General features: G+C 42.2%; 1 protein-coding gene across 1 annotated transcript; it reads left to right on the plus strand.

Moving 5' to 3' along the window:
* Positions 1-569: 569 nt before the first annotated feature.
* neurod6a (neuronal differentiation 6a) lies at positions 570-4,348 on the plus strand. Its single transcript, XM_055633501.1, has 2 exons — positions 570-806; positions 2,125-4,348. Exon 2 carries the CDS (start codon positions 2,135-2,137, stop codon positions 3,140-3,142), a length of 1,008 nt encoding a protein of 335 aa, XP_055489476.1. The 5' UTR covers positions 570-806; positions 2,125-2,134; the 3' UTR covers positions 3,143-4,348.
* The last annotated feature ends 7,591 nt before the right edge of the window (positions 4,349-11,939 follow it).

Consider the following 11,939-nt stretch of genomic DNA (forward strand, 5'->3'; position numbering starts at 1 on the left):
AAAGCTAACCGACGCGTACGGATAAATGCATCATGGCTGTGGCAAGACATATGGTCGCTAACATACAGATTCACTGGCATGTGGTAAATAGGTCAATGTTGGAATCTGGTGCACATTTGTAATTTGGCATTTGCCAGTACATTCAAACCGCCGTCAGTCCAAGGTGCACATTTCCAATATGTAAATCCCAAACCGTCCATGTTTGCATCTGACGTGAACATTGTTAATATAACCAATATCATCCAGTAATAAACAGCTCTTTACCATAAGAAACGTATAAAGTTTTCAGCAGATGTTACAAAACGTGTATTCTTTTTGTAACCTTTTTTAACAAACAAAAAAGGATTGTTTTTCCAATTAGTTGTAGATACAGCATCATGTTTAGCTGCATCGGGTGGTGCTGAGACGTGGGTAGGGGGGCTTAATAAGGTGTGCGATGGGGCTGCGCGTCAGGCTTTTCCTTTTATTTTAAGTGACTGGAGTGATCCTCATAGCCTCCTCGCTGTCAGCTCGGCTGCCCCATGGAAATGATGATAATATTTGATGTGTATGGGCTGCTGCCCGGCTCCTGTGTCCCCCAGGGCTCAAGATGCCAGCGTCTGCACCTGCCAATCAGCGGCGCTTGCCCGCTGACGTCAGCGGCAGATGGCATGGTACCAGCGCTGGCAGTTGGCATCGCTGTCACTTCTCAGAGCGATCGCACACCGATCCTGCAGAGAGGGACCCTGCCACTGCCGCCGTCAGCCCACCGACACACAGCCAGCAAAGAGCTGAAAATGAGCATCCTTTCTCTGCACTGATTTCAGGTAAGAATTTAAAAATTAAAATCACGGAAATAACCAAATCATTACAGCACACTAAAAAAAAACAGATGCAGACTCGTTTTTTAATTGCTGTCCCCGAGTATGTAACCCTCTTGTTATTGCCTATTTAAATGCTAATATATTGACTTTGCATTCAATTCGAAAATTACCTGTCTTCCTTGTATCTGATGACTTCCTTATTTTTGATTGTTATTTCATTCATAGATTTGACAGGACTTTCGTTGAAGTTGCGCACACGGCTTTGATTTACAAGGACTGAATAATGACGATATTTTAAAGCCACCCTAATCTTGATTGCGTTCCCCGTGCTAGGATTTAAAATTAGTTCTTGAAACATATATATTTTTAAATAACGTTTCTAAAATGTGAAATAACGTTTAGTTGTGGAGAAACTTGGAAGATTAACAGATTAACTTCGAGGTGAATGTAGAAAATGCAAGTGCAAATTGCTATATTTCATAGTGGGAAGCAAATCCATGATCCCCATCTGTCAAATGATTTATTGCACTGCATAACTAGTGCCTGGGCTGGTGCTACATAACACGTGAAACACCTCGAAAAATAATTTTCTAGGTTTCAATCACAGCTCTCGATATTTTTTATTTAATTTATTCCAAAGCCTTTCTCAGTCGATCGTTTAACTTTCCGGCTCAATACCAACCCCCCTACTGTTGATAATGCTGGTAAAACGAAACCGACGAACCGGCGACACTCCGCACGATAAGGGCTTCGTGTGCAGTTCTGATGTAACATTGTAATTTGCCCATCCTTAAAAAGTAATCACGTCGCTATAATGAAGTCAGCATTAAACTGGTCACCTATATCCGCTCCCCGATATTACGGAGCTAACGATAATGTTACTGGGGGCTCGATGTGCTGTTGCAATCCAACCCGCAATTTTAATTACGATTCATTGGAAATTTGAGACCCACGGGAATCAACCCAAAACGGTTGAGCTGTCCAATTTTCACAATCCTATCAATGACATAATCACATTAATAGTGACTTAAGTTTTCCAAGATTTTGAAATACAATACTGCAACAGGCTATCCTTTAATGAGTTTAAGGCAACCCCAACCGAGAAAAAAGGTCCCTGAATGATATGAATTATTATAATGTTCATTTCTGAATGTTACTTTATATTTTAAAATAATGCGAATTATTTACTCTTCGCACTAAGAATGACGTTATGTAGTTAACAAAATTATAATGTGTTACTTACTCAATAAACTATCCATTGTTTCTCTGCTCCAAAACCCTAACCCACCCCGCCCCCAACTCTACGTTCCCCAACTCCCAGAGCTGGCAACATGTTGACATTACCAATTGATGAAGCTGTCATGATGCCGGGAACAAACTTCGATGATGTTAGTGAACCAGAGGATAAAGATTCAGAAATTGGTACAGATAACGAACAATGTTCAATTGACCTCAGCAATATTACCCCTTCTGTAGAGTCAGAGAAGGATGACAATGACAAGGTGGGCGAGGAGGATGAGGAATTGCCCAAAAAGAGAGGGCCCAGGAAGAAGGCGATGACAAAAGCAAGGGTCGAGCGAGTCAAAGTGAGGAGGAATGAGGCGAATATGAGAGAGAGAACCCGGATGCACGGTCTAAACAACGCCCTGGACAACCTGCGCAAAGTTGTCCCATGTTATTCCAAGACACAGAAATTATCCAAGATAGAAACGCTGCGCTTAGCTAAAAACTATATCTGGGCCCTATCTGAGATCCTCCGCATTGGCAAGAGACCTGATCTGCTAACCTTCGTGCAAAGTTTGTGCAAGGACCTATCCCAACCAACGACTAATCTGGTAGCTGGTTGTCTGCAACTCAATACCAGAAACTTACTGTTGGATCAGAGCGGAGATGGGGCTCACATTGCGAGGTCCCAGTTTTCCTCCTCTCTTTACACATATCAAAACCCAGATCTGGGTAGCCCGACGGGACCGAGTTCAATGGAGAGCTCCTCCAAGTCCTTGAAACCTTACAACTACTGTGGTGCTTACGAGTCTTTCTACCAAAACGCTTCTCCAGAGTGCACGAGCCCACAATTCGAAGGTCCCCTAAGCCCTCCAATTAACTTTAATGGGATTTTCTCCCTGAAGCAAGAAGATCCATCTGACTACGTGAAGAATTATCACTATGGCATGCATTATTCCGCCGTGCCAGCCAGCCGTCCCCTCGGACAGGGCTACATGTTCAGCCCAGCCATGCGATGTGTAATGCCCACAGACAGTACATTTCCTTACGATTTCCATCTGCGCGACGAGCCACTTTCGATGCAGGATGAATTAAATGCGGTTTTTCATAATTAATGTACAAAATGGTGGTAACATAGATCAGAAGTGATTAAGATAAAATAGTGGGTGGTATAATAAATAATTGATAGCAAATTGTTTCTAACAGGACGACTGCGATTATATTTGAATGTTACTTGATGGCAGAGAAGCAATAATCTAAAAACTATGCAAGTGAGTAAATTACAGAATAAGCAACTAGCCCTTCAAATGAAAACGTATTTGCCCTTCGTTGCCTCTCGCGTGCACTTTTCATTTAACGGTGTCATTTGTAAACAATTTTACTTCGTTTCACAGACTGGGCAACCTTTTAGATTGGACAGTTCTCACAACCGCATTTTGGTCAATTTTACAATAATGGACGTTTTAAGTGGCACTTGCGACTGAAAGGATATACGCTCAGTATTGTATATTGCAGGCTACATTCGGATTTCAGAAACAGAAAATAAATAATTGGTTTGTCAACTTACTTTTTTGCCTTTAGTCCTGATTCGGCATAGTTAACTGTCAGTTAGGGGAAGCTCGCCTTTACAATGATTGCTCCGGGAAATCAGCATTTTCGCAAACCTCACAGCATTTTGAGAAATTTCAAAACATATTGACTCTTTTCATTCAATTAATTTGATCCAGTCGAATATTTATTAATGCAGTTTGATGGTGGTACGCCTTGTTCTTTTATAACCAACAATCGCAAGCATTTGGGGGTTTATATCCATGAACGAAGTTTTGGAAGAGAGGTTCGATGGCTGAGCACGTGAAAACTTGTCGAAATGTCTTACAAAATGCACGAACATAGTTATTCGCCTTAATAATAATAAAGTACGGCCTTTGTTATTTGATAGCCGCAATGAAATAACAGATCGATTGATATTGTTTCCGACTAACCGTTCGTCCTGCCGCCAATCTAAACCGTGAAATGAGCTTCTTGTCCACAATAAACAATAACCGGTTTTGATTGATTTGTGAATTTCTTCATGGTCTTTCCACTATTCAAACATTGGAAGAGAAAGTCGGCGTACCGACAGCAAAGATTGTCACTAACGAACTACCGTCGGGTTACGGGAAAATAGCAAACAAGTGAAAGAAAACTGAGATCAGTCTTGGGACATTTCACAATCATCTAATACTTACGGAGTAGTGAAGACGTTTGAACATAATGCATGACGATATCGTCGACCCCCACGTGAATAAATCTAGAAGCAGATATCAATGTGTAAAATTTCATTTTTTTTGGATATCGTTAGCAGGTACAACTAATCAATAATAGTATTGTTTTCGGAGTCTCCCGTTGGGGGGGGGGGGGGGGGGGGGGGGGGGTGGGCTTCATGTGTTGTCATCCACGAGCAAGACATGTGTAAAAGGAACACTGCAGTTACTTTTTATAGCGACGCATCTCCAATCTTGAAGCCAGCGAACAGAACAGATATCAACAGAAAGTAATTCCAACATAGTTGCGCGCCTTAAATCACCCCTTTAAAACATGGATATATCACTTTTAGAATTTCGGGATTTTTTTTGCAGATGAGATTAATGTATGCATTTATCTCACTGCCGGAATATGTTTTACCGCGGAAAAAACGCTGAATATTTCATGATCAAACAGGTTATGTACCATTTAGTAAAATGTGTATATGATAGGAGTTCGGCCGGGATGACTTCCAACAGCAGGAACAACGACAAATAGTGAAGTATAGATTATTCCTTTCTGTCCAGTGTTCAAATTCATTTTAGAAGCCGATGTTAGTTTGTACTGTGCTGGCATCGGTCCAATCAGCATGAGCTTACATTATCTCTTAGGTCATTTATAGTCAGAATTGTAAAGATGCTTCTGAATATCGACTTGAATTGTTAACATGGACAAATATCCACATCGACAAATACTTGTTACCATATATATTCATACCGTGAAAATCACATTTCCGGCAGACCAAAGGAGCCTTGCACAGGTACATTACGGTGACAATACCACGGGCGGTACGAAGGTGCAAGTTGTCACAGCTGCTGCAAAATTTTGTCTAAAGCAACTGGTGACTTCCAGATCTCACAGAAATGCACACATTTTAAAGTGCCATTTTGGGACTATTAATCTTAATGTAACATATGACAACCAGAGCACACGTTGATTTACATAATAACGATATTTCTAGGAATGCACAAAAAAATAATTAAAATTAAACGTTAAAACTTCATGGACTGCTTCGGTCTCGAGTTAAAGTTTCGGGCGGCACCGGATTCTCTCCAAGTGCCATATTGAAAATTCCTTCCAAATACGTCAATCTTCAATTTATTTATTTATTTTAATTCGAGAAGATTTTTAGAATTTCGCACTGAATGGAAATACAGCTGAAAATTAAATAAGATTTGAAATAGAAAGGAAACCAGACCATTTCACAAATCGCTTACCTGATGAGGAGAAGGACTTTTAATTACATGTTTATAATTACATATAATATTCCAATTAAGATACGATACTTCATGCGTATTCTAACAAAAACGTAGGCTGAATTTAGATTAAACAAACTATTTGATATCATTAAAATTGCTTTAACAAACTAGTATTAAGCATTTTTAATGTGTTAGAACCATTTTGGATTTTTCAGGTTAAAATTAAATTTGTTTCTTAATTTAAAATGTACTTGAAATGTATTATTCAAACAGCTCGATCATATTCACGTGTAAGAAAGAACTGCACATGCTGGTTTAAATCGAAGGTAGACACAAAATGCTGGAGTAACCTCAGCGGGTGAGGCGGCATCTCTGGAGAAAAGGAATAGGCCGATGTTTCGGGTCGAGACCCTTCTTCAGTCTGAAGATGTCGCCCATTCCTTCTCTCCAGAGATACTGCCTCACCCGCTGAGTTACTCCAGCATTTTGTGTCTACCTCCGATCATATTCTTCCCGTCTTTCTTATAACTAAGAACTCCCAGCATTATTAAATGTCATGTGTAATCAAGTCTTATGTATTATTTCAATATATTATCCCAATTAATCAACACAGACGTTAAACACATTTTAAGAAAATAAGTTGTAGTCAGTGCCATCATAATTATAACTTAAATTAAGTCAAGTTAGGATACGTGGGGCAAATGCCAGTCGGCAGCTTTATTTAACCGGTGACCAGAATGTGATATAGGATTTTGGAGCCGATCGGGGAACCTTGCCAAAACACTAACGATTTTACCACTGCACGTGTCCCGAGCCACCTCTGCCTTCCACCCGGATTTCACAGGGTAGCAATATTTCTTTGGCAATTAGATTCTCAACAATGCATCTGTTCTCACCAAATTGTGCATATGTCCCCGAGTTGTTAAGTATGCAGAATGCGTGAGGTAGCCACATCGCAGCAGCGCTTTGCCTTAAACAAGCAGAATACATTTGATTGTGCAATCCCAATTTGAGTTTGAGTGAAGTGCAAATAAATTCAATTCCAACCAGTAAATTGAAACAAAAACAACAAAAATCCCTACAGGATATTCACAGCAAGCGTGTCACTATCTGCCACTAGATCCCAATTCAATTCGTATGTGCATTCAACTAATATCTAGATTAGTTGGACACGATTTTTTCATGATTACAAAATGCCAACGCAGTCGGGTGCTTTTAGCGTTTCCAACATGGTTTAATGGATATCGATATTAAATGATTAGGTGCATAGTAAACATTTGTTTTGTTTTGTCTACTTTCAACAAAGGAGCAACGCTAACAATCTTATATTTATCTATTTTTGCTGATTGCAAAAATTGCATCAATGCGAGGCTGACCAGATGACATAACATTAACTTCAGATATAAATTGAAGACGGTTCACAATGTACACTGACTGGTCACTAAGAACAATAAACGATATTTAAGCGTGTAGGAAGGCACTGCAGATGCTGGTTTACACCGAAGATAGACACACAATGCTGCAGTAACTCGGCGGGACAGGTAGTATCTCCGGAGTCTGAAGAAGGGTCTCGACCCAGAACGTCACTGTTTCCTTCTGTCCAGAGGTGCTGCCTGACCCGCTGAGTTACTCCAGAATGTTGTGTCCCTTATGTGTTTAAGCGCCTGTTGAGCAGAAGATCTTGGGAACTGCCTGGAGGTTAAATTTATTTGGCCGATGTCAACATATAATCCAAACCAACCAAAGAAGAATGGGCTGCTAATTTAACAAACCATTAAGAGTGACTCATACCACCTATTCCTACTCTAATTCTTATTGATAGGAATTTAGCAGATACCCTGAAAGCAAGATAACAGAGGGTTGATGATTTGCTAATAAACGTGGATACCTCATCTGCCTTTTGAGTGCCTACTTTATAAAAAAAACAGCTTGGCGAGGTTATCTGAAAGTTTGGAATAAACGTTGCCGTATTTTGAGTTAAGTGTATAAACTTGTAGTTCAATTGTAAAACTTTCGGATGTGGTGAAGGTCACTTTGCAGGTCCCAAAAGCCATATCACGTTGCACTGTGGTAGTATGGGGTTTAAAGGAGACCAACATTTATCTGCGAGAATCCCTGGTACAGCCGCAGCCAGTGTTTTACAGTTCGCGGGAAGGAGACAAATCAACTTGCAAATACTTCACCTGCTGCACAGCAACAACACACAGGGGAAATGAATATGCCCGAGCGTCATCTCAGAGGCTTGGGCGTCACATCAGTTGAACAGTTTATTGGATCCTTATCTGCTGGACCTGATGGGTTTCCTTTAGCAAGAATTGCCATAGTCGCCACCAACTCTTTGTGTGTGATCACACCAGGGCTCCGCTTTGTGGTATCTTCAAAAATGCTAAGTGCCTTAAATTATTAATTCATCTCGAATTGAGATTGTGGTTCTGGCTAGATTTCCGGTGGTGCAAGGTATCATTCACTGCACATGTGTGGTAAGGGCTGTGGGAGTATATTTTTCATAAACTCTGCAGCAGCTCAAAAAGTTGATTTGTCACTATCTTTCATGGCTGAACAGAGTAAAGAGCCTGCCCCATTTGCGCGTCATTTAGGTGACAGGCCTGTAATGATTGACACGCCACAATCGCGCGAAAATCGTCTATCAGTACGACAATCGCGCGCCAAGTGCTTTTGAGGGCACTGCCTCTTTTGGGAGCCATTTGCGATGTGGTTCCTACTTAGTCTGATCTCCGTAGCAAGGATTTTCCCAGTGAAAAAATGTCAAAACTACGCACGCTTTATACCCGGGTGGTCACATGGTGCAGCACTGAAATGACGTGCAAATGGTGGTGCCGACGGCGTACGGGCGGTGCATGGTTACGGACGTTGACTCACGGTGACACATAATAAATTAGCATAGGCAATGTTCGGGCATCACCGTGCGTAGCCATGTGTCACCACGCGGTAAATTCTTTGCACGCCACCTGCGTGACGTATCCCTTGCGCACGCTGACATACTGGCGGCGTATGGGCGGCGCATGGTTACGGACATTGACGCACGGTGACACATAATAAATTAGCATAGGCAATGTTCATGCATCACCATGCGTAACCATGCGTCACCATGCGCTACACGTACATTGCCAGTATGTCAGCGTGCGCAAGGGTTACATCATGCAGGTGTCGCGTGAAGATTTTACTGCGCATCACTGCATACGCCACCACACCTCACACGCGTCATGCGCGAGTCACGATGTGTCAACCGATTTTTAGGATGTTGCATAAATGACGCGCAAATGACGCCCAAGTGGGAACAGGCTCTTAAATGCAGTAGGAAGGAACTGCAAATGCTGGTTTAAACCAAAGAAAGACACAAAACTTTTTGTGTCTATCTTCAGTAATAAATGCAGCCCTTGACTGCAATGTGAATAACCGCAGATCCACGTGTCTCTAAAATAAGACACGTATGTTCATTAGCCACAAGCATTCCCATTCCATCAACACAAAGAAAATTTGCAACTCGTGCTCCTAGTTCATGTCCATTCATATGTGCACAGGATTCCTATGGAATTTTCATAATATTTGTGTGTACTTCCTTCTTGCATTAACCACTAGCTGCTCAAAGGTGAGTAACATCCATTTAAAACTCAATGTTGCACAAATGGAGCAAAATCAGAGGACGATGAAGGTGTTAATAAAGTCAAGGCAAGAGTAGTGCTGCACATTGTTGGCAGGGATACTCTAATTACTGAAATCTAAAATAATTAAAAAAAAAAAAATTGAAAATAGTCCGCAGAGTAGGGTACATCTGTGGGAAGAGAAACAAAGCTTTTGAAGTGGTCTTCATATGGTTATAAATCATAGACACTTCATCACACGTGGGAAGGAGATGCCTCTGATAGGGTAGCACTGGATTGACCAAGGAGATAATCTGTAAACTAGATTATCTGGTCACTGTGTGAATGGGAGCATTTAGAGAATGAGAACATAAACAAAAGAGCTCTGAAGTTGTGAAATGCAGAGGAAGACAAACCAGGCAGGTTAAACTGGGTATGTCCTACATTTCCAGAGAAATAAAACAAAAACAGAAAATAAAACAGGCTGAGAGATTGTTTCAGCTTTATTTAAAGCTCAATCAATCTACCATTCAGCCGAACGCACAGCCCTTGGCTCACTGTACAGCAAACCCGATATTATCATCAAACCTGCCGACAAGGGAGGTGCTGTGGTAGTCTGGCGAGCTGACCTCTACAGCGCTGAGGCCAGGCGCCAACTCTCAGACACCTCCTCCTATTTATCCTTGGACCATAACCCCACAGATGAGCACCAGATCATAACCTCACAGACCGTTCCTGATTTTATCACTATCTGCCCTCCAAAATCTTATCGTTCCCCAACCCCGCATGGCTCAGTTTTACCTTCTCCCCAAAATCCATAAATAGAACTGTCCTGGCAGACCCATTGTTTTTCCTTGCTCCTGTCCCAATGAATTAATTTCCACATACCTCGACTCCATCGACTCCTGCCCCACTGGTTCAATCCCTCTCTACCTATGTCCAAAACACCTCACACGCCCTTTGTCTCTTCTATGACTTCCGTTTTCTAGGCCGCCACTCCCCTCATCTTTATTATGGATGTTCTGTCACTCTACACCTGGAAGGCTTTAAAGCCCTCAACCGCAGAACCAACCAATTTCTCTCTAACAACACTCTCCTCCGTCTAGCAGGCCCTTGCTCTTAACAACTTCTCCTTCAACTCCTCCCACTTTCTCCAGATCCAAGGCGTAGCCATGGACACTCATGTGGGCCCCGGCTATGCCTGCCTGATGTAGGGTTCATCGAACAATCCCTGTTCCAGGCATACACTTGCTATATTTAAGAAGGTTAGATGTTGCCCTTGTGGCTAAGAGGATCAGAGGGTATGGAGAGAAGGCAGGTATGGGATACTGAGTTGGATGATCAGCCATGATCATATTGAATGGCGGTGCAGGCTCGAAGGGCCGAATGACCTACTCCTGCACCTAATTTCTATGTTTTCTATGTTTCTATGTCTACACTGGCCCTGTCCCTGAACACTATCTCTGCTACATTGATGACAGCATTGGGGCTACCTCCAGCACCTATGCAAAACTCACTGACTTCATTAACTTTACTAATTTCCATCCTGCACTCAAATTCACTTGGACCATCTCCGACATCTCCCTACCATTTCTTGATCTCACCATCTCCATCACAGGAGACAAACTATCCACTAACATCTATTATAAACCCACCGACTCCCATAGCTATCTAGACTACACTTCTTCCCAACCTGCTTCCTGTAAAGACTCTATCCCCTATTCCCAATTCCTCCGTCTATGCTGCATCTGCTTCCAAGATGAGATGTTCCGTACCTGGGCATCCTCCATTGTCAGTGTGAGGCCCAGCGCAAATTGAAGGAACAGCACCTCATCGCAGCATACACCGCAGCGGTATGAATATTGCCATCTCTAACTTCAAGTAACCCTTGCTTTCCCTCTCACTCCATCCTACCTTCCCCTTTCCAGCTCTCCAACCAGTCTGACTGTCCCTCTGATTACATTGTATCTCTGTTTGCTTTGTTATCAGCTTCTCCCAGCTGACAATGGTCTATTAACTCCCTCTCCCCTGACAGCCTGAAGAAGATCTTGACCCAAAACGTCACCCATTCCTTCTATCCAGAGATGCTGCCTGTCCCGCTGAGTTACTGCAGCATTTTGTGTCTATTTACCAATCATTCATCTCGATTCCAAATTTCCTTTTCCCCAAGACACCCAAGACAAAGCAGTTCCCCAAATTCTTCCCTGCTTGTCCTTATAGGTCAAAACACAATATTAGGTGCAACTTATTCTGGTTTCAGCAAAAGTGGATGCATGTTGCTCTATCCCTGATTGAAAGTTAAGATGATCATGTATAACATCCTTGGGTCCAGGTTTAGACTATGCTACTGATACTTCTGCAAAACAAAACACTCAGCTATCAAATTACAATGCAGTAGATGATGTCTTAACTGAGGTAGAGGCAATGGGTGAGAAGTAGTGTTTCTTTTATCAGAGAACATCCTTCCTCATCCCCATATGCACCCCCAGGAACTTGATGCTTTTCACCTGCTCTACTGCTGAGTTGTTGATGCAAAGTGGAGTGTGACTGGGCTGAATTTTCCTTCTGAAATCGACGACAATCTCCTTAGTTTTGTTCACATTTAGGAGAAGGTTGTTCCTGCTACACCAGCTCACCAGCTGTTCCACCTCCTCTCTATATGCCTGGCCGTCGTTATTACGGATGAGGCCCACTACTGTTGTGTCATCCGCATATTTGATGATATGATTAGTAGTGGACCTGGCGACACAGTCATGTGGCATCAATGTAAAGAGCAGCGGACTCAGGACACAGCCCTGAGGGGAGCCGGTGCTCAGTGTGATGACCGA

Source organism: Leucoraja erinacea, chromosome 4 (assembly GCF_028641065.1).
Source record: "Leucoraja erinacea ecotype New England chromosome 4, Leri_hhj_1, whole genome shotgun sequence".
Lineage (NCBI taxonomy): Eukaryota > Metazoa > Chordata > Chondrichthyes > Rajiformes > Rajidae > Leucoraja > Leucoraja erinaceus.